This window comes from Neoarius graeffei, chromosome 27 (genome assembly GCF_027579695.1).
Source record: "Neoarius graeffei isolate fNeoGra1 chromosome 27, fNeoGra1.pri, whole genome shotgun sequence".
NCBI lineage: Eukaryota > Metazoa > Chordata > Actinopteri > Siluriformes > Ariidae > Neoarius > Neoarius graeffei.
The window spans coordinates 14,099,094-14,123,608 of record NC_083595.1 but is presented as its reverse complement, the minus strand read 5'-3'; the positions used below and the strand labels follow the sequence as shown (position 1 = coordinate 14,123,608).

Here is a 24,515-nt window from a genome sequence, read left to right as displayed (position 1 = left end):
GGGGGAAAAAACAAACAAAAAAATACATTAGCTAAGGCTAACCAATAAGTTTACTCCTAATCTCTGAAATGTTAGCAAGCATGATGATGCAAACTAGCTTAATACTAATGTCACTGTTACAGTACAAACTTTAGCAACAAGTTGATTAGTGATCGGTATTACGTCTTGTTTCCGTTATCAAACGTCTAACCACATTAACGTTTAGATGAGTTTAAAAGAATTTCAAATCTTCTCTTGATTTACTTTACAAATCTCTGATTATAGAAGTGTAGTGTTTGAAAATGTAATGAATGGAAAGCAGTTTTTCTTTTGAAATGTAGGAAGTAAAAGTCAACTGTTATGTGAAGGAAAAACTGCAGATTGATTAAGTACAGTATCAGAGTTGCTTCCTACATCGAAACAGCACCATATAATGCTTTGTCTGAGTACCTTGTGCTTTATTTTAAAGCTGATATTAGCTAGAATTGTATACATTTCATACACAGTTGAGCTTCGGTGGTAGATTGCAGGACAACGCAGAGTTACACACAAGCTTTGCTTGTGGAAAGAATTTTCTGGAAAGGTGAACACGGTTAATTAGGAAACGTACGCGAATACATCAAATGTCAGTGACTGGTTGAAAGGAATGTTTTTCTAGGCACCTAAAAGAGATGTGTGAAGAAATGACTACCATCTGCGCGTTGCATCATTGTTTTTATCTGCTTATCTAGCTCAGCTCTGGCCTGTGTACCAAATATCGAATGTCTTTCTTTTGAAAAGAATCATAAACAAATTGTACTAGTACAGTATATGCAAAGTCAACGTGCGTGCCATTTCTTTATACACAAACGCCATCCATTCCAGCCCTTTTTGTATTTTGTGTTAACAGTTACAGAGTAAATTAGCTAGTTTGCAGCTTTTTTAGTGTGGTTGTGTATGCTGAAGGTCGTTTTTCCCAATACAAGTACACACACACACAGTGACGCATAAGAAACCCTTCTGTTTTCTGAAAATTACTGGAAAACTTCAGCAGCACAGCTGGATAATAGGGCACTATGCATCTGCCATTTGGGTGTGTTTGCGTGCGCATGCAGGCTTGTTTGTTATTCATTAACTCTTACCGTAAGTAGAAGGGTAATTCATACTTGAGCATTTCATTATTATTTTATTTGGCTGTTGATATTTTATTTTGTGCTGAGCTTGAAAACAGGAAATTAATGATTAACTATAGCAGTAGATGTTTTTAGCTGCTGTTTCTAATCGGCTCAAGCTCACTGAAATACAGTACTTTCTCTCTCTGAGTCCTCTTTCCACTGAATCGGTCTTTGGGACTGTGCCTCACTCTTCCACCCCCTCAAAAAAAAAAAAGGTCTGGAGGGTGGTTGGTTGGGTTTGGTTCCAATATCAAAAAGCAGCTGGGCTGGAAGTGGAAACAATTACAGTGGGAACTGTAATGGACTTAAGTGGGATTATGTGTCACAAATCTACACTAAATAGCCAAAGTATGGCAGTGGCTGTTTAAAGGGGCCAAGGGGAAGATGGTGGGATCCGCAGGACTGATTGGAGAGTGTGTTCAGAGAGCAACCACAACCTGGACACTTCACAAAGCTGGACTTTATGGAAGTGTAGTGAGCTATATACAATTCCAAGTCCAAAAACCTTGGGACAGTATGGAAAATGCTGACAAAAACAAAAAGGAGTGATTTTGTGCCTTCTATTCATCCTATAATATATGGAAAATGCTACAACGCATGATTTAATTTTTTTTAACTTGTGCATTTCTTTACTTTTTTTAAATATACACTCATTTCAATTCTGATAACTGCAACATGCTCCAACAAAGTTGGAACAGTCGAGTGTTTACCATTGTGTGTCATCACCATTTCTTTTAATGACACTTACTAACCATGTGGGCACTAAAGACCACTAAAGTTTAGCAAGCAGAATTTTTCCCCCATTCTTCCATTATGTAGGTCTTCAGCTGTGTGATTTGTTGCTGTATTTTGCACTCCATAATGTGCCACACATTCTCAGAGACAGGTCAAGATTGCAGGCAGGCCAATTTAGTCCCTACACTCTCTGGTTACACAGCCATTCACTTGAATCTGAGCTGGTGTGTGGATGGCAGCATATGTTGTGCTAAAATTTGTATATATCTTACTGCATTAATGGTGCCCTCACAGATGTGCAAGTTTCCCATGCCACGGGCACTGACACATCCCTTATACCATCGCAGATACTGCCTTTTTTTTTTTAAACTTGATGCTGATAACAGCTTAGATGGTCCTTTCCCTCTTTGGACCCAAAAAACCCTACAGCTGTGTTGTCCAAAACCTACTTGAAATGTTGACTCGTCACACCACAAAATGCACCTCTGCTGTGATACTGTCCATCTCAGGTAAGACCGGGCCCAGGGAAGTTGACTCTGCTTTGCTTTGCAGAGTATTGCATATGTGGATGTGGCAGTGACTGGTGTTGACTGATAAAGGTTTACTGAAGTATCCCCAAGTCCATGTTACGATATCCATTATCGACACATGACGATTTTTAAGAAAGTGACATCTGAGGGAGCAGAGATCACGTATGCATTCAGAAGTGGTTTTGGGCCTTGGCACTGAGATTTGACCAGATTCAACTAATGCCAAAATCCTACTGATTTTTTTTTTTTTTTTAAACTGTGGGGAAAATTGTTCTCAAAGTTCTGGATTATTCGCTGATGCATCTGTTGGCAAACTGGCAAGCCACGACTCATCCTTGCTTTTGAAGGACTAGGCCTTGCTTGGAGGCTCCATATACCATAACACAGTTGCCTCACCTGTTTACCATCACGTTATTTTTTTCAGTTCATCGCATCATTATTAATCCCAGATTGCCCCTGTTCTAACATTTTTGGAATGCATCGCAGGTATTAATTTCAGAATGTCTTCAAAAAATAATGTTTATTGAGGTAAAACATGAAATACTTTGACTTTGTATTGTTTTTGTTTGATATACAAGTCAATGTAAATTTACAAATTGCCACTTCCTGTTTTTAATTGCAGTAACGTATCATCCCAGAATCCCATTTGGAGTTTGCTAGAAGGTATATTGGAGACTTAACAAAAGAAGGTTTGGTCTGATTAGACCAAAATTGAAAATGTGGGTCTTCATACAAAGTGTGCCGTTTGTCAGAAACCCAAAATTGCTCATCACCTTGAGAACATCATCCTCACTGTGAAGCATGCTTGCTTCTCTGTCTAATCCCTTCTCAAATCCAGAAGTACGCACTTCCTTTATGGTTTATAAACATTAACCGTGAAACTCCTAAATCTGCTTGTGCGTTACGTCTTCAGCTCTGACCCAGGTGGAAATGTGGCCAAGTTCTTAAATAGGTTGTGTTGCTCTTTGGTCTAACACTGGCTCTTTGCTCGTGGAAAAGTGTTTGCGTGTGTGTGTTTTAGTCCGCTTGATTCTTAATGGTTTGCCATAGGCTTTTACTCCTAAGGCTGCTTTCACGTATGCAGCACTTAGTCCATTTGAATTGAACCCTGTGTGGTTCTTTCGGCATGTGAGAACACGGCATGGGTATAGACCAAAACAACTGGTTTGAGACTCCAAGCAAGGTGGTTTCTGTCCGGTTTGAAATTCTCTGTTCTAATTGCAGCGATGGAGTGATTCAATTGGTTGTCTTTTTTTGTTTGTTTTTGTTTTTTTTGGAGATATCAGTTGTCAAATGACCAGACCAAGCTGTAGTTTTGCAGATATGTTGTGTGTTTTGGATTATTTCAGAGTTTGTTGGTTGGTCGGCACTCCAGGTTCTCAATTGTTGGTATACTGATGCATCAAGTGATCAGCATGGAAAAAAACCCACAATACCCAAAGTGCACTGCTGTTTCTTGCCTTGTGTAGGGAAATAAAAACAAAAAACAGCAGTGTCATGGTGAGATTTGTTCGTTTATTCATTGATCTTCAGTAAGCATTTCATCTTGGTCACGGTCTTTGACATTTCATGTTGCTTGCATTGATTAAATCAGTGCAGATGTTTTTTGTTTGTTTTATCATCCTCCAAACATGGAATGACACTAACATGTCGCTTAATTTGTAACTCGCTGTAGACCCAAAACTGCACAGACAAGACTTTTATGAACCTGGTACATGTGCTAGTCAAACAAATTGAGGTTTCACAGTCCGTAGCTACTGCTGTTTCTGCTTCTGTTTGTGCTGACACACAAAGCCAAAAGCATAAATGGCAGGTGGGTGCAGCCTTGGTTGGGTCACACGATCCAGCTGGACTTCAAGTGGGAAGAAGAGGTTAATTGAACAGCTGCTAACACACACTGTTTTATTGGGTACAATTGGAAAAACTTAACCATACTTCAACTGGCTTGATGCTCTCTTCACGAGACGGTGCCACTAATCATTGACTAAAATCGGCATGGTCTCCTGACTGTAATCCAGCTAGGAATCATGGAATGTGGCGCGGGCTTAAAGGGAACGGTCACATGTTGTGGAAAGTGCTGCTACATGCCAGAACTTTCGAGAAAATTGAGATCGTTATCATCAAAGCCATTTTGGGGTAAAAACAAGCTGGGAAAAAAATCCTGAATAATGATACCATTGAGTTTGTATCTGATGGACTCTGCTTCTGAGCGTCCACTCACAGGACTTTCTGGTTATATGACCAAACAGACGATGGTGTTTGAGTCATGATGCATCGATACCATTTTTTTCAGGCCAAAATATTTGTTTTGGTACTCATCAATACCGATACCTGACTGAGTAACAGGCCTGTAGTACTTGAGTCTGACTCGTGTCCTAATTTTAAGGACTCGTGACTCGACTTGGACTTGAACACTAATGATTCGTACCTGGACTCGGATTCGTGCATTAACTGCATTCGGACTTGTAAATCGGAGACGAAGACTCAGATTTTTTTTTTTCTTTATTTTTTTGTAACATGCCATAATAATTTGGCATAAGATATTTATATCTACATTAATTGTGTACTAATTTCATACAAGAGTGTCGCACTTGAGCTCCTTGGTGACCCGCAATCAGCGTGCTGCAATTAAAACGCAATCAGCGTGCCGATATAAAACTGTGAAAACACACACTTTGTGAAGTATTGAGTTACATTGCTGACACATTCAAAAATCAAAGTCTGTCCCACGCCATGTGGCGCATAGGGCGGCGCCAATCTCCGTTTACGTAGCCCTCGGCCTCTCACCTATTACATATCTAGGGTTACAGTGGGGGGCTAGTCCTCTGGTAACCGTGAGAGTTTGACTCCCCATTCGCATCTGTATTGCAGTGTGCCTTGCCAGACGGCAGTAGGTACCATTTTTATGATGGTCTTTGGTATGACCTGACTGTAAGTAGAACTCACAATCTCCTGATCGAGAGGCTGACACGCTAACCACTAGGCCAACTCGCGGTTTTGCTGACACATTACCGAGCCTTATTTCCTTGTTTGGTTTCCTGATCCCTGATTTCCTGTTTCTCCTCTTTGATTCTGGCAAGTCTACGATAGCCTGTTTGTGCATCGCTCGACCTATCGCCTGTTTCACCATTTTACGATTTTGCCTGCCGTTCTGGATTGTTTACCGTCTTCGCTTGTATTAATAAACACACCTTCTGCACTTGCATCTGTCTCCCAACCATCTCTGACAGAATACTTCGCACTCCCTAACAAAGAGAATGCACATTCACCTGTTCATACGTCATGTTCAGGAACAAACTAAAGTTAATGTCGCTAAAACAGCCACCGTCAAATGGTGCGGTTGGAGTCTTGTTCTCGGAGTCGACTCGAAATTTTTTTTAATGGCTTGGACTTGAACACTGGGGACTCTAGACTGGACTCAGACTTGAGGTTTAGTGACTCTACTACAACACTGCTGAGTAACCCAGTAATCACTGAAGATTTTATGTTTCCCTGGTTTACATAGTGGCGATGAAAAGCACACACTTGCGCATTATGGACTTTGCTACTGTAGCTAGTTGATTTTTAAAATGAAATGCTAGCCTGAAGCCCTACCAAGTAGGGCTGTAAATCGTTTCAACTGTACCTGAAGTACGTTTTTGTTTTCATTACATCATAATCCTTTGTTGTCGATGACCAATCGTGGCTGACCGTCAAGAACAACATACTGGCTAAGAGCTTTTGTTTTCACACTATCGATGCATTTCCAGTAGAGTAGACAAAAAGATAAACTGGAGATATTTTTATAGTCCATTATACCTCTGCTTCTTGTCCTGTTTCATGAAGAAAATTTAGGAACCGTGATGATTACCATGACCTTCTTTCCTATATTATTAGCTAATTGGCTCCCAAGAGGCCCAATTAGGTCTCTGTTGCATGTAAATGTTTCTGTTTTTCTATACACGTATAAAGAACACGAGGATCGTTCTCTTTACTAAAGAGAAAACGTGTGCGTTTTCAGCGAGCTCGAATCAGACTCTTTTGAGTAAAGCTGCTTCGAGACACTACGTCTCTGTTTGTTTGGTGTTCTATTTTCGTAGCATTCGATGTGGTGTAGGTGGCAATTGGCCTTTCTTTAGTTTACCTCCGGGTTTCTGTGTAAAAGAAACACACATCATTTGCATCGCATTACTGTGTATAATCCAGTATCGCATTACTGTGTATAATCCAGTCTTACTCGTGTTACACCGCCCATATATTGAGATGCTTTTATTATGACACGCCGCTAACATTCTAGCTCTGCTTTTCAGATTGTCAAGGAATCATCTGTTATTAAATCAATCATACTTTTTTTTTTTTAAATTATTTTATTCTAGGTTCTCAGTTTGTAATTCTGATCTATATTTAATCACCTGTTGTATGTGGGTTTTTTTTTTTTAAACAGCTGCTATTCTACATTTACTGTTTACAACTCACTAACTAGGGTTTGCATTCTTCGACATTCCAGTGAACACTCAGGGAACCTTTGACCGTTCCAAACCCTCAGTCTGACAGAATCTGGGCCTTTCCTCATACCATTCAAATGGATCATTTCTTACCAGCTTGTTTTTTTGTTTTGTTTTTTTCATACTAAGATTCTTGAATATATTTTTAAGCTGAATAGTGCCCCAGAGACCTGATGGCAGTGATATACCACAAAAGTTTGTTCGGGTTCTAATTTCAAGGAACTTGTACCTCTACAGTGGTGCTTGAAAGTTTGTGAACCCTTTAGAATTTTCTATGTTTCTGCATAAATATGAACTAAAACAACATCGGATTTTCACACAAGTCCTAAAAGTAGATAAAGAGAACCCAGTTAAACAAATGAGACAAAAATATTATACTTAGTCATTTATTTATTGAGAAAAAGGATCCAATATTACACATCTGTGAGTGGCAAAAGTATGTGAACCTTTGCTTTCAGTATCTGGTGTGACCCAGTTTGTGCAGCAAGAATGGTTTCTCTTTCTACAAACGCATGTTATGCGATTTTATGCTTGGTTCACACCATTTGGCGTTTCAGCCTTGCGTATGTACGGCGTATCAGGATACGCGGCAGTAAGAAAGAAACGTCACAGCATCGCCAGCTTACGTAGCTAATACTCTAGGATGTGTAACACGATCTCCTTGTACGCCAGGGTGTGGCGTATTTTTAAGTCCGCCCTTAAAAATCCATAGCAGCTTTGATACGTCATGCATACACGCAGCAGGAACGTTGCTCGAATACCTATTACGCCGTGCGAACACGTTAGTTAACGTGTCTGATGAAGGTGGATCCGGGGCTGGCTGGCTGGATGCAGCTGATGTCTTCCCTCTTCCTTTGCCCTTCTTGGGCCCTGACTTCTTTGCTGGCATGATGGTTTCTTGACTGTGACGAATGACAATGAATGCAGCGTGAACGTCACGCCAACGAAATGGTTACGCCACGACAATGCATCATACGCCACACATACACCTCAGTACACCATAACTTTACATCCCTTGAACCCCATACAAGCCACAGGAATGCCACATATACGCCATGTACGTCACAGGACTTTAATTTTGGACAAAATGCGCCTCATTTCTTGGTGTTTGACCCACACGCTGCTTACGTGGAAAGATACGAGACAGTGCGACACAAGCATTAGTCTGTAAGACTCTGATTTGATTTAACACCAATCTTGGCGTATCGGTTTCGCAACATGATCTTACGTTAACAAACAAGATTTGTGTTCATTAGCTATTGAAAACAGGAAGTGAGGCTGTATCTCAGTCACGACTTTACGCTTTGGTAGTTCATTTAAGACATCTCTTTGGGAGCAAGTGACGCCAATGGCTCCTGATGAGCTTTCATTGCTAAGGGGTGGAGCCAGAAAGTGCTTGGTCTCTTACTTACAGCATTATTATTATTATTATTATTATTATTATTATTATTACATACAGTGCTTTCACTAACATGGACTTGTAGCCTTTGGCGTTAAACTGAACTCTGAAATGTTAGCCCAGATGAAAGTTTCTCATGCAGCAGTGATGACGATGATAAAAATGATGACGCAGATTACAGCATTGACCCTTTTCTCTTTTCCTTTCTCTTGCTAGACCTGCTTAGTGGAGCGCAGGAAAAGTGTGAGCTGCCACCTCTTGACGGCTTCCCGCACTGTGAAGGCAAAATGAAGGTGAACATGCGCGTGCGCGCGCACACCCACACACCCACACAGTGTCATGTTGACAAGTTAAATCTCGATTATCCCTAAAAAATAATAAGATCTTTCTCATTTTGCCAGTGTTAGCAGAAATTACAGCGATTTACTTTAAATGAATATTAAGTATGGGAAATATTGATCAGCTGAAATGTCCAGTGTGTCCCATGTTATGGACCGGTTTCAATTAGGAAAGTGATAGATGTGTGTGTAAGTGCTCCACAATGGCAAACGCACACTCATTCTAATATGTTATCATTTCTAAACGTGTGTATCTGCTTGTATTGGCACTGAGATCACATGGCACATCCAGAAGCTAGTGATAACACTCTTGTTTTGTTATCTGGTCACCAACACACACAAGTGCACACAGCACCCAGCCTGTCAACACACACACCATCTGCTTCCGTGTCCTTTCCCTGGAGCTCGCACCAGATACACGGAAAGCATGCCAGTTTCATTGTAATATCAGCGAAACCAAATGCAAATTGTTGTTTTGATCAACAACCTCCATATAAATATTCACACACCAAGTTGACACCATAAAAACAGCCCCATCTCGGACTGCTTCCAAAACCACTTGGTCAGAAGGTGTGGGTGAATTTTCCGTTCCAGCATGGTTCAGACAGTAGTCCTGACTGTAAGATTAATGCACTCATTCGAATATGTTATCATTTCTAAAGGAACAACTTGTGCAAGGACTTTGTAAATAGAAGCAGACTGTTTTCTAGCTGCTCTAACATTAAGTGTGAACAGGACCTGGCTTTTGAAATCATTGACAAGGTTCTGTGATGTAAGCTTCAAGACTCGGTAAAGAAAAATAATTAACTTGAGGCTTGTAATAGTAACTCTGCTGTGCGCCAAGCCACATCATGTTACTCAATTGTTGAAGTGTTTTATTATTTTGTTTATCTTCGTTACCATTTTGCAGCAGGTATGCTTTTAGTAGCCATAATAAAACTGAGAGGTGAGCAAACGGAGCAGAGTTGCTTTGTTACCTGATACGCAACCAACAGTCATTTTGATGTCTCATCTCATTATCTCTAGCCGCTTTATCCTGTTCTACAGGGTCGCAGGCAAGCTGGAGCCTATCCCAGCTGACTACGGGCGAAAGGCGGGGTACACCCTGGACAAGTCGCCAGGTCATCACAGGGCTGACACATAGACACAGACAACCATTCACACTCTCATTCACACCTACGGTCAATTTAGAGTCACCAGTTAACCTAACCTGCATGTCTTTGGACTGTCGGGGAAACCGGAGCACCCGGAGGAAACCCACGCGGACACGGGGAGAACATGCAAACTCCGCACAGAAAGGCCCTCGTTGGCCACGGGGCTCGAACCCGGACCTTCTTGCTGTGAGGCGACAGCGCTAACCACTACACCACCGTGCCACCCCTCATTTTGATGTGTGCAGTACATTTTTATTCTGTAGTTCTGAGGAAGTCCAAGAGATTATTCAATCCTCGGACTCATGAGCACTTGGGGCGCCTCCCAAACTGCATATGTATAAAGTAAATAGTCAGTACACTCTTGGTGTATTATTATACCCTTGGTGTATCTATTTAGGGCCAGTTCTTAGTATGCAGCCCACTTTGCTGTCTTAGTGAGTGCACTTGCAGCTGTTAGATTAATCCACACATGGAGAGTGGCTCCATTATTAAATATTCTTATGCAAGTAGCTTGCAATAGTTGCAGTAGTATTTTGGTAGCACAGAGGCTCCAAAAAAAGAAATCCCAAACTTTGCGCGTGTTGCGTCTTCCATTCATTCATCTCTTTGTTCTCAGTATTCATTCGCGATCAAGACCCAGACTTTTTAACGGAATGATCATAGCCATGGGCGCTTTGCTGAAAAATTCCAAGCTTTGGTATGACGCAGCCATGTCTCTGATATCCGCCTTTCATCCGGTAATGAGAAATTTAAATTCGCTTCATGGTTAATAGCAGTAATGATTGGCTTCAGATGATTAAAACTTTCATTGAAAGCATAGACTTCTATGTGCATTTATTAGGAAAAAAAAGCCGCACATCATTAATTGTGGTGCAAAAGGTGCTTTTATTTCACAAAGAGAAATGTTTTGTTTTTACATAAGGAGTCTCCAATGCAGGTGCTTTGTAAGCTCTGGAACACATTTTTCCACCGGGTATTGCGCTTCCCAGTTTCGCATGATGTACATGATGCAAAAGGACAATATCAGGACATCTGTGCATGAATCGAATCTCAAGAGAAAGTGGGTCATGCAGGAAGACCAGGGGCGTAGCCATCATTTTAGAAGTGAGGGGGAAAAATTGTTCAGAGGTCTATTGAGTGATTTATCATCCTCTCGCATTCAATTGCACCTCTCCTTAGCAGCTAAAGAGCCACATAACCACAAACAGCACAGCACCAGGGAACTGACTTTAGTTCTTTAAAATGATATACTATCAAAATCTAAAGTCAAAGTCTATAAATCTATAAAGTAAAATTTATAAATAGAATTAAGAATAGTAGTAGTGACATAGCTAGTTATATTCTCTTCTCACCTGTGACCCTGAATAATCATCCCTGTTGGCCTCTGGTCCACTGTCTCCTCTCTCACCCTGCTCTTTCTATTGTGGCAATAAAGATTAAAAAATATGTGGAAAGCAACATTTTGAAATAGAATTAGGAATACAGTAATAATAATCAGCGAATTCATGTACTTTAAACTTTAACTACCACAAAATAAATTAAATCTTTACAAAAATAACAGTCAAAGGAGCACAAATACATTTATATTCTTATTTTCTACCCAGAAGTGAGTAATCTTAGAGTAGCCAAAATAGTAACGTTACTCAAGTAAGAGTATTGTTACTTTAGAATAATATTACTCAAGTAAAAGTAAAACGTATTTTGCAACAAAACAACTCTTAAGAGTACAATTTATCCAAAAATTTACTCAAGTAAATGTAACGGAGTAAATGTAACTAGTTACTACCGCCTCTAAGTTAGCTAGCTACAGTAGCTTAACTAACTAAATTGACATCTATTTGTCATCCTTTAGCTAAACATTATCAGCATTACTCAACTTACATGGTTGGTTTGGAAAAAAACTGTCTGAAGTCTTTAGCCTCTTGGCTGGTTTGCTGAACATACAGAAGCGCTGCCTAGATCTGAATCACACCAAAGATACTCATACAATATTTTCTAAAGCATCTCTGATCACACACGACAGCGGGGTTTGTTTGCCGCCTTAGCTCCGCCTGCTCATGATGCGTTCAGAGGCGGCTTGGAAAAACGCGTTTCCACATGTTAAACATGAATTGAGTGGTTGTAATGGCTGTAAAAAGTGCGGGGGACAGAGGGCACAAATACGGGAAGTGCAGGGGACATGACCCCGCGTACCCTGCGTCCACTACGCCCACTACGCCCATGAGGAAGACGATGAGCCTAATCACACAAGTCACTCTACCAAAGAAAGGTTAAAGAAGAATAAAGTTAATGTTTTGGAATGGCCAGGTCAAAGTCCTGATCTTATCATAATCCAATAGAAATGCTGTGTGAGCAATTCATGTGACGAAACCTACCAGCGTCCCAGACAGGGATCCCAGACGTCCGCTATTTAGCGGAATTCCGCTATTTTTCTAGCCAAAGTGGTGGTGGTGTTTTTTTTTTTTTTTTTTTTTTTTTTTTTTTTTTTTAAATCTCTTGTATATCTGTTAAAAATATGTTTAAGTAAAATGACCAGCAGAATACGTTCTGATTTGGTTTGCTTGTTTAGCGATGTTTTTGTCAGCTTCGTTTGTTCTTGTTGACATTCGGGAACACTCGGAAGTTAAATTGATGTAAATACCGCGAGACTGTACGCGATAGAATGAGAAAACAATATGGCTGCGCCCATTTGCTAGAAAATGTGTTTTAACTCCGTTCGTGCTTTTGTTTCTAATGCGTTGAACTTAATTCAATATGCAGGGCTGTGAAATTTCCACGGATTCTGTCGCGAAAAATATCTTCTCAAAACGTCTATTTTTGCATTAAAAATCATTGGGGGGGGGTGTCTAGTCGGTTTTAATCGCCTTGCACGAGACCGGCGGCTCAATACAGCCGAACTAGCGGAGTTTTATGCCAGCTGAGTGTGGAACACGTCTTGACTGCGACTCAGGAGCAGTGTTGCCAGATTGGGTGGTTTCAAGTGCATTTTGGTGGGTTTTGAACATATTTTGGGCTGGAAAACGTCAGGAGTATCTGGCAACACTGCTCAGGAGTGCATGACAGAGCTAAAAATAGCTATTGCGTGACCTGGCACCGCGAACGTGAATTTTGTACTTACAGGGTGCAAGATCAGACATAGATGCCATCAAAAAGGAAAGCTAAGGAGGTGTTTGAGAGAGATGCAAAGAGGGCTAGAAAAGAACACAGACAGATTGAAGGAAAAGATGAAAAAGAACAAGTTTGCAAAACTGCAAGAGATGGTGTTAAAGAAAAGAAAATTAAAAGACTTTCATTAGATGCTGTTTGACAGACTATGAACATTTTGTAAATAGCTTTAATAGAGGAATGCAAATACTATAGAACTAATAACTATTGCCGCTTTTCTACTACAAACGCGGCTGAGTCGGGCTGAGCCGTGCCGTGCTGAGTTGGGCTGAGTCGAGCTGAGTGGGACTGTTGGAGTTGCATTTCGACTTGAACCGTGCTGGCTGGAAGTGGGTGGACGTCACGTGATGTCGTTAAGCAGCGCAAACAGTGACATCAGTGACCTTTTAAGCGGTAGTCTCATGACCCGGATAGTAAACAATAAACATGGAGGACATGGAGTCGTTAGTGTTGCTGGTCTTGGTGCTGTGGCTTGTTGTCACCGACAATGCCAACAGATACTGGCAAGAGCGTATAGATGAGGCGAGGCGCATAAGGCTTCATAATTCTCGTAATTCGTAATTCTCCTTCTTCCGGGTTTACGGTGTTTACAGATCCCAGCGTGCTCGCGGGGCGTGTGTGGGCATGTGAGGACACTCCTCCTCACCAATCAGTGCACAGGGGAGTGTCTGCTCACGCCCCCAGCCTCACTCGGCACGGTTTGGCTCGCTTCAGCCCCACTCCAAAACGGTGCGAGTTTTAGGGGCTAAGCAGGGCTGAAGCGAGCTGAGTCGTGCTGTTTTTTGGTAGTCGAAACGCGAGCCGTGTCGGGCTGAAGTGAGCTGAAGCGAGCTGAAGTGAGCTGAAAAAGGGTAGTGGAAAAGGGCCATAATAGCCTTACTGAAAGATGAATTGAAAGAAATAGCTGGGAGTGATGCAAAGAGGAATAGAAGGAGCCAGAAGTAAAAGAAAAGATGTAAATAATATATTAGATAAGAAACATTAGTTTTTTTAAACTTTTGCTCTGTAGACAAGAGACATTGTGACAGACTCTTGGAAAAAGCCAGGACATAATACAAGAATTAAGTGTAATTTGGAAGACAACAGGTATCGCTCACTTAAATATTGAGCATGATTTTTCACAAAGTCATTTTGAAAGGCCCATCAAAGTTTTCTTTTATTAACATTTCTTTAAATTGTTATTTACACTTTTTTTACTTTTATTTTGATTAAGAGATAAAATACATAGGCATTTATTAGATATTTCAAGGTATTTTACATGGATCTTTCATTTTAAAAGAGAAAACTGTTGATGGGTATTTTATATGGCAAAATGAAGACCAAGACTAGTCAAATATTTAGTTGTTGAGATCAATTTTTTACTTGCAGGAAATGCTCAGAATACACCATATAACACCTAAAATGGCTTGGTGTCTGGGGCCCTGCGGGCCCCAGGCCCCCCCTTTTCCTCAGATTTCTTATTTACAATTTCACAGCCCTGAATATGTCGTGGAAAAAAGATATCGTCCATAAAAGAGATAGCGGAACAGTGTCCGGATTAGAAGAAGTATATTCTTCAAAGCTACATTTTCATCTAATTTTTATAAATAACAATTTTTTTTGCCACTTATGTCATTGATTACAAAATATGGCATCAAATAGATACACATTATTGTTAAATTCTGTTGCTTTTCTATGTTAAATCTATGTAAAAAATGTGTTCTATAGCATCTTTAAATGTTAAAATCTCAACAGCTTCAGGGGGCTTCACCCCCTGTACCCCCAGCAGGGGCGCTGCCCCTGCACCCCGCAAAGGGCTTGCAGCCCCCTTGACCCCTGCTGATAGTTTCTTACATTCCTGTATTTTTTTCAATTACTGCTTGGATCCCTGCCCAGAGTTGAAGCTGTTCTGTAGAGAGGAATGGGCCAGAATTCCTCCAAGCTGATGTGCAGCGCTGATCAGCAGTTACAGGAAATGTCACAACGTGTACTGAACGCAAGGGTGTCACAACATGTACTGAACGCAAAGATTCACATACCATTGCCACTCACTGTTATGTAATATCGGATGATTTTCATAAATAAATGACCAGGTGTAATATTTATGCTGAAGGTTTCACAAACTTTCAAGCACCACTGTAGATTTTTTCCTTATGCTGAAAAGTTTTCAAGTAGGAGTAGTACCAAGAGGTGTTTCATCAGGCTTGATTAATTTGCTGAACAAATGTTGCTATAAAGCTTTTGCACAACTGGCCAGATAATCACCAAGCCCTTCCTGAATCAGCATGATTGCGATAAAGCAAAGGAAACATGAATGTGTCCAGTAATTCATGATAATGGTTGGGAAACACTCGCCTCAGGCACTAAATGTGGCTTCATGTCTATCCTTTATCTCAGTAATACGAGTTCATTTATAGAAATCAGCCCGTTGCTCAAGTGAGTCCCTGACATCAACTTGAAATTACAGTGCTTTGGTTAATCATCTACTTATGTTTTATTTTTTCCCCCTTTACAACCTACCTCACGCAAAGGTACTTCATAATGAGTACATGTTTCATCCTATTTAGTAGCAGAACGTGGAAAAAAAATCAGGTAAATGATGCTGTATATTCCTGACACTGGCATTATGACTTTGAAAATTTGACATACCAGGCCTTTTGAGAGTTCCAGAAGAGAGTATGGTTTCAGATTCAGTGGTTTATTTCTGTCCATTGCTTCTGGGGTTACGTCGAGCTGCCCAGGTCAGCAAATCTTCATCCCCCTATCATCTTCATCTGAAATGCATAATCAATAAGGGTGATCTGAGCCATGCTGACTCCAATCAATATGTCCTTCACTAAGCACGTATTATCAGAAAGGAACAGTATTAGGACGAGAATAGAGTCAAGGTTGAAGTCAGATCACTTGTACTTCAGTCTATAAAATGTTTAGAACAAGTTCAGAAGGGTTTTTTTTTTTGGTCCAGGAACTGGATGGTTTGATGCGTTCTGTTGTGAAGTGGATTTAATGGTACTGCTTCGAAGTTAACTATTTTCCAGTAACAGCACGTCTTGAAGTGTCTTATAAAACAGCAGTTTGCCAATGATTACAATGTTTTTATCTAGTAGTGAACTATTTTTTTTTAACATTTTATAGTTACATTTAACCCTCTGGGGTCTGAGGGTATTTTCTGGCACTCTAATGATTTTGGAATGCTCTGATTTTGTTGTCAGTTTCAACAAATCTAAGCAGTATTTTCAAAGTCATGTGACTTTTTTTGTATTCAGCACAAGTTCAGCTACAATAATATCTTTGTAGTATGTATGTCATGATTGTACTTGGGAAACAAAATGACAGATAAATGAAGATGTAAAAAGCAGTTTTTGAACTGTGTTGGAATGTGTGAAAAAAACATTATCTTACCCATTGTGATGAACGGTTTTGATCACTTGAGGTGATTCTGTTCAGTCTTAAGAATGTATCAAACACACAAACTTAAATCTGCTCCATTGATTTGGACAATTAACTGGCCATAAAAAAATTATGTCCTACTGTTTTGGGATAAAGGGTTGGCAGTGGGAGGGGTATTCAATGAGAAGAGTAAAAAATTCCATTCCATTCAATGAGAAGAGTGAAAACCCTCCCACTGCCAACTCTTAATCCCATCAGGTCAAGTCACAATGACCATGTGAAAAAAAAAAAAACATGACAGGTCATGTTTTATCACACATTCCAACACAGTTCTAAAACTGCTTTTTACAACACCTTCATTTATCTGTGATTTGACCTTATTTTGGTATTTGACTCTGTTCAGTGTGTCTTGAAATTAACTCTTGTACTATTTTACTCAATTCAGTGTCACAATCTACTCTGTTACACAATTACTTTGTAATTTTGCTCCAACTCCAAATTTTACTCTCTAAACCCAAAGTAGAGCAAAATTAAATATTTTTGAGAAATACTTTTAATTCTGGAGAAATTGCTCAGTCATTTTTCCTGTGTATGCACTACAGCGCACACATATCAACCGATCTGCTCATAATAAATAGAAGAAATATTTACACTTACTCGAGTTGATCTTTGGCCGGATCGAGTTGAAGTAAAAATAAATAAATAAATAAAAAGACACAGCTCATCAGTGTCGCCGTTCTCAAAATTGAAATGATTCGCTGTCCTGAATCATCCGAAGCACATAAAATCTGCGTGCCATCTCACAACAAGTTTTACCTCCAAATAGCCTGAACTATATATGACAGATTTTATCCTGTTTACGGTGGGTGTTCCCACAGCGAAAGAGAAACCAATCGAAACCGAAAGTGTGAACGTGATTATCATGCAGTTACCATGTGAATAGTCTTTTATAAATGTGTAAGTGCGTGCTCAGTGCTCCGACTCCGGTGTGACTGAGTAAGGTGACAAGTTTTAATGTTTTATCTAATTTACGTAATTTAAAACTATAATATTATTTGGCAGTGCAGTGTTTCCCACAGACCAGATAGCAATTTGTGGTGCTCTACTGTGCTGATGAGGGAATCGTGTGTGGCGGTGTCGTGACGGTCGGTGGAGTGTATGGGGTGTATGTAAAGTGTTTACAGCGGGCGGTGTTCAAACACACAGTATTTTTCTTCAGAGTCACCTGCTGGGACTATTTTAAAGCTACAAGAAGCATTTGAGATTATTCAGTTCAATCTAAATTATTTTAAGTTCTTTAAGAGAAGACAGCTAAAACAATTTTTACCAGAACCCTGCCTGGTTTCATTCCTCGACCCAACTTTACATTACAGGCAGGCCATTAGTTTGCTGGGCTTGATGTTGGTGGAAAACCTATCTTTTGAATTTATGAAAATTACTCACCAAAATTGAAGTTAAAGTTTAGTTTTTACTAGAGCTGCACCGATTGCAATTTTTGGGGCCGATTCCGATTTTCCATGGAGTGTGACCTGCCGATACCGATTTTGGCTGATACCAATTTCATTTTTTCAAACCACTTCACAGCACACACAAAGACTATATTTTCTTTTTATCTTTTCTTTAATAGAACATTCTGCCAGATTTTCAGTAATAAATTTTCAACACGGGCAGCATGGTGGTGTAGTGGTTAGCGCTGTCGCCTCACAGCAAGAAGGTCCTGGGTACGATCCCCGGGGCCGGCGAGGGCCTTTCTGTGCGGAGTTTGCATGTTCTCCCCGTGTCCGCGTGGGTTTCCTCCGGGTGCTCCGGTTTCCCCCACAGTCCAAAGACGTGCAGGTTAGGTTAACTGGTGACTCTAAATTGACCGTAGGTGTGAATGTGAGTGTGAATGGTTGTCTGTGTCTATGTGTCAGCCCTGTGATGACCTGGCGACTTGTCCAGGGTGTACCCCGCCTTTCGCCCGTAGTCAGCTGGGATAGGCTCCAGCTTGCCTGCGACCCTGTAGAAGGATAAAGCAGCTAGAGATAATGAGAGAGATATAAAGCAGCTAGAGATAATGAGAGAGATGAGAATTTTCAACACCTCAATGGTTGAAAACAAACAAAGACATTGTTCTTTGTAAAATCTTTCTTCATGTTTGGTATTAACATATTAATTCCTGAAATAGGAAATTCACACAAACATTTTTTTCTTTTCCCATCCAATATCTGGCACAAAAACAACTTCCCCCTCATATATTATTTGCCTACTGCTATGGAACACACTTTCATAAGCCTATTTAGATCTGAAAACTTATGCGTTATAGAACAACCCATTTCTTCATTCAGTATCAAAATACAAAAATAATTTCCAGTCATACTTATACCATAGCCATTCTATCATCTTTGTCAAATGTGTATTTGTAGAGTAATTTCCAATGGAATCAAGTGCAACCAAGGTCCTAAAACAAACAAAAAGACATTTTTTTTCTCTCTCTCTTTGTACAAATCTAACTAGATGTTTGGTAATAGGCTAACGTATTAATTCCTGTAATGGGAAATTCACACAACCACAAACATTTTCTTCTTTTCACATCCAATATCTGGCACAAAAAAATTCACTATATTTGGATATAGAATATATCCAAATATAGTAAATTTTTTTTGTTGTTAATGGCACGCGCGCTGGAGCTCGTTAGGCGCGCAGGACTGACACTGTTCTGTGCAAGCGCAACACAATCACACTAGAAAGCATGTTCAAGCTGCCAGTGTAGCTGCAGTCTTTTTAGTTGTGAATTACGACTATTTCCACTTTCATCTCTGTGATGCACAAGTTTTGATCGGCAGAAAATCGGCATATTTTAATTTTGACCGGCCGGTCGCCGGTCATGGCCAATCACGTGAAAATCGGCCGATTCCGATCGGCAGCCGGTCAATCGGTGCATCTCTGGTTTTTACCTTAGTTTTTTGCCTTTTTGGTGGCAATCTTTCAATCATTCTTTAGTTGACATTCAAGGAATAAATTGCAAAAAACAAGCTGGAGGTTTTCATTTTAAATATTGAATTCAACACTTACCTCAACCAATACTAAAATGAAATAAATAGTATAATGTAACAAAATAATAATAAAATAAAGTAAAATATCATAATTAGATGTAAGAAACCACTTAAGGTAACACCAAGGCAACTAACAATAATGAAAAAGCATTACCCTAATTGGTGCAAAGCCTGCATGACCTATCAGAGCATTTAATTCTGCGTGGCTTCCTGAAAAAAACTCAAGTGCCCTATCGTAAGGGAAGTCATTGCTGAAGCGGGATAAATGGGATAATGCAATAAGGCCGGTTCCTCGCGTCAAGCTGCTACTGTATGCATCAAAATTGATTTATAGCCTGACTCAGTTTCCTGTAAGCCAAGAAGGCTATGATAAAGCTCATCACGAGCACAACGTAGGCTACCTTTTAAAATAAGGGGTCGGAAGGCGACTCGGGAAGCCTGCGTTATTTTTAATTAGCCTAACAGGCCTACTTGCAGTCCGGGTATATGCACACCAGCAGGCCTGTGGACACGCCTCTCTCTCTGTCTCTGCGTGTGGGGGTGTGTGCGTGCACGCGTGAACGAGAGGAAAGAGCACTATGAATGAACGGAACGATACGCAACGGAATTTTTTTTTTTTTTCCAAAATCGCGAGTTTGATTGTGTGGCGCTGCGCCACACAATGGTCTATATATGGGAAACCCTGCAGTGGGCACATAGGAAAGTGTAAAATATAAAGTTTGTCAATATGTTTATCATGCTTGTATGATTTAAAAACTTGCGAAGATATTTATCTAAATACATGACCTACTCATTCTAAACCTGCCGAGCTTCGCCGGAGAATCTCTCGACCCCAAAGGGTTAAGGTAATGAAACGTCTGCAAAACAAATCAGTTCCTGTTATCACTGACATTGTAGCAGCTATAAACGGTCATTCCGTCAGCAGCCTCTCTCTTTTTTTTTTTTCTTCCACTTTATTTAAAAAAAAAAAGTGTCATGCCATGTTACTGAAAAACCAGGAAGCATAAACTCCTCTGTCATGAAGACTTTCCCGTAGGAAAACCTCCTGCCTGTTACAAAGCACTGACACTAGAGACTCCTAGAAAGGTTCAGTAAATGTCTCCGTACAGAAAATGATCAATGATTTATGTTTTTCTTTGTTAAATAATAACTTGGCTTGTGTAAAATGTCTGTTTGACCTAATCACATTTTGTCTTGACGAATTTATATACATTTGTCATTTTTGGTGTTTATAATTTTCCATTATTGAATATTTTTATATTTAGTTTTTAATACCATTTTTAAAAAAAATACATCGACTTTCCCCCTGCTATTTCTCTCTGGGGAATATGTAGGTCGTTCTGTTAGTTTTCAACTCAACTAGATCTCGTTACATACAACCCCAATTCCAAAAAAGTTGGGACAAAATACAAATTGTAAATAAAAATGGAATGCAATGATGTGGAAGTTTCAAAATTCCATATTTTATTCAGAATAGAGCATAGATGACATATCAAATGTTTAAACTGAGAAAATGTATCATTTAAAGAGAAAAATTAGGTGATTTTTTTAAATTTCATAACAACAACACATCTCAAAAAAGTTGGGACAAGGCCATGTTTCCCACTGTGAGACATCCCCTTTTCTCTTTACAACAGTCTGTAAACGTCTGGGGACTGAGGAGACAAGTTGCTCAAGTTTAGGGATAGGAATGTTAACCCATTCTTGTCTAATGTGGGATTCTAGTTGCTCAACTGTCTTGGGTCTTTTTTGTCGTATCTTCCGTTTTATGATGCGCCAAATGTTTTCTATGGGTGAAAGATCTGGACTGCAGGCTGGCCAGTTCAGTACCTGGACCCTTCTTCTACGCAGCCATGATGCTGTAATTGATGCAGTATGTGGTTTGGCATTGTCATGTTGGAAAATGCAAGGTCTTCCCTGAAAGAGACGTCGTCTGGATGGGAGCATATGTTGCTCTAGAACCTGGATATACCTTTCAGCATTGATGGTGTCTTTCCAGATGTGTAAGCTGCCCATGCCACACGCACTAATGTAACCCCATACCATCAGAGATGCAGGCTTCTGAACTGAGCGCTGATAACAACTTGGGTCGTCCTTCTCCTCTTTAGTCCGAATGACACGGCGTCCCTGATTTCCATAAAGAACTTCAAATTTTGATTCGTCTGACCACAGAACAGTTTTCCACTTTGCCACAGTCCATTTTAAATGAGCCTTGGCCCAGAGAAGACGTCTGGGCTTCTGGATCACGTTTAGATACGGCTTCTTCTTTGAACTATAGAGTTTTAGCTGGCAACGGCGGATGGCACGGTGAATTGTGTTCACAGATAATGTTCTCTGGAAATATTCCTGAGCCCATTTTGTGATTTCCAATACAGAAGCATGCCTGTATGTGATGCAGTGCCGTCTAAGGGCCCGAAGATCACGGGCACCCAGTATGGTTTTCCGGCCTTGACCCTTACGCACAGAGATTCTTCCAGATTCTCTGAATCTTTTGATGATATTATGCACTGTAGATGATGATATGTTCAAGCTCTTTGCAATTTTACACTGTCGAACTCCTTTCTGATATTGCTCCACTATTTGTCGGCGCAGAATTGGGGGGATCGGTGATCCTCTTCCCATCTTTACTTCTGAGAGCCGCTGCCACTCCAAGATGCTCTTTTTATACCCAGTCATGTTAATGACCTATTGCCAATTGACCAAATGAGTTGCAATTTGGTCCTCCAGCTGTTCCTTTTTTGTACCTTTAACTTTTCCAGCCTCTTATTGCCCCGTCCCAACTTTTTTGAGATGTGTTGCTGTCATGAAATTTCAAATGAGCCAATATTTGGCATGAAATTTCAAAATGTCTCACTTTCGACATTTGATATGTTGTCTATATTCTGTTTTGAATACAATATCAGTTTTTGAGATTTGTAAATTATTGCATTCCGTTTTTATTTACAATTTGTACTTTGTCCCAACTTTTTTGGAATCGGGGTTGTACATGACCTTTTATAGGACCTTAGTGTTTGAGGTATCACGGCTCTAGATAAGTAACAGAACTTGCACGGAAGGTACTGATCAATTTCTTTGCAAAATTGAAAAAAATTTGTATTACAGTACAAAATACGACAAAAAATATAACCGTGAATTTGTCTGTAGCTAATTTTTTGTCTTCATTCCAAATTAATTATTCTTGTAGCTAGGACACTAGCTGCTTATCACGCTAGCTAGATATGACACAGTTCAAACCTCAACGACTCTACTATCAAGATCACTATGGTAACCGCTTCATGTGACGTACAGTAAATGATGACACACAAGGGTGTGGTGATAAACAGAACTTTCTTGATCCCTGAGTGAAATTGTTTTGTCCCAGCAGCAGACAATTACAGGCACCAAATAACAAGAAGACACATTTATCTGTAAGTCAGGTAGGTCTATAAAGTGTCCATACTGCTCCAGGTTGACTCCCTTTCTTTCTTCCTTTTCTCATCCTCAGTGGATGAAGGACATGTGGCGTTCAGATGCCTGCTATGCAAATTATGGCGTGGATGGAAGCATGTGCAGTTTCTTCATCTACCTGAGCGAGGTGAGTTCGTGCTTTATAACCAATAAATCCAGTAACTCTTGTTTTGTGGGGTTTTTTTTCCTCAGTATAAAACTCAACATGCTTGATTCCGTTTCAAAAGTATCATATTCAGGAGATTATGTTCGGGTTAAGAAAGAGTGACTGCTTTTCAGCTTACTAATAAAAACGACTTAAAAAAGGTAACTACAGTACTTCCCCTTCCAAAAAAAGAAACAAGTGTCTGGAAAAAACAGGTCTGAAGGGAAAGACTGGGGCGTTGTTGGGCAATGGTAGTGTTGGGGTGTGGGGGGGTTAAACCTGTAAAATAATTAGCCTGGATGGAGAATAATTTAGCAGCTTGGCTGAGCTGTTCTTCCTCATTCTTGGTTTTTAGTGGTTTATTGATGTTCTGCTCTGCCCCACCCTTCCCACCTCTCCCCTCCCTCCCCTGACCCCAAAATCCAAAACCATTTTCCGAAATATTTTATAGATTTGACAGAATACTGTCTCTCTGGAATATTCCCCAGAACTCCAGAAGAAAATCTTTGGAAATGTTTTGAGGCCAATCATTAATGCATGACATGTGATGTCTAATGGCACTGTTCCATGTTCTGATCTTGAGAGCAGCTTCTTTTAGCATGAATGATTGAAGAAACGGATATAAATGTGTCTTTGAGGCTGAGACAATCGCATTTGAGTGCGACTTGTGGGAGGTGTTTGACTCCTGAGGCTGTCTGACACACCAGCTGCTTCCTGGGTGTTGGTGGAGCCATTTATAAAATTATTTTTAATCATTGTGTAAGTCCTTTGCATGCTTGAGCTTCTTGTAAATAATGAGATGGCAGCTCTGGGTGATGGAGGGTAGAAGGCCCTGGTCACAATACAGCTCATGATGGGTTTGAACATACTTGGCGATGAAAAATTGGTAGCATCACCACTAATCGTGCAATGCACGAACGGCGAATGTTCTCTGATCTTCGCAAGTTGTTTTTTGGTGTGTCTCCGCATCATGAGTGGCCAGATATGTCACAACTTTTCAATGCATGTAGTTTTTGTCGATAAACTAAGCAGTGACTACTTGCAGATGGGTTTGGGAATACTTCCCGAAGCTCAAGGAAACATTGCTACCAAATGCCCCATTTTCATCGATAACCCATCGCGAGCTGTAGTGGGACCGTAGCCCTTATAGTTGATTATATCGTGGTCTATAGTATGTTGTGGTAGCACCTGAAGCACTGCGAGTCTACAGAAGTAAAAAGGGAGAAATGTTTTTAAAACCCCACCACTTGTAGGGAGACGGCGCAAGTGTGTCCTAAAGAAATGTTTTATGTCCTGAATGCTAAACTTATAGCTTCTAAATGGAAATAAATGAGGTCCGTAAATATTGACTGTGCGTGCCATCATGTTTCAAAACTTGCCAGTAGCGCATTACGAATAAAACACGTTTATCAAGTTTTCACCTACAAGTTGCTCATAAAGAACTGTACCATCTACCATGTTCCATCAACCCAAATATTGCTGCTTTGTTTTGTGCTTTTATAATATGAATAAACTGATGATGATGATGATCGTCCTTCATGCTCGGAGAGGATCATGCTCTCATCTATGGGTCCGAAGGAG

The 24,515-nt window shown here is 40.2% G+C and overlaps 1 protein-coding gene across 3 annotated transcripts in view; it reads left to right on the top strand.

The window, feature by feature from the left end:
* The window catches only part of mgat5 (alpha-1,6-mannosylglycoprotein 6-beta-N-acetylglucosaminyltransferase), a 209,234-nt gene that overhangs the window by 82,138 nt on the left and 102,581 nt on the right, over positions 1–24,515 (top strand). For all 3 annotated transcript variants that reach the window (XM_060911817.1, XM_060911818.1, XM_060911819.1), the window contains 2 exons: positions 8,498–8,574; positions 22,827–22,916. In XM_060911817.1, coding sequence (XP_060767800.1) covers positions 8,498–8,574; positions 22,827–22,916 — 167 coding nt within the window. The remainder of the gene's footprint in view (positions 1–8,497; positions 8,575–22,826; positions 22,917–24,515) is intronic.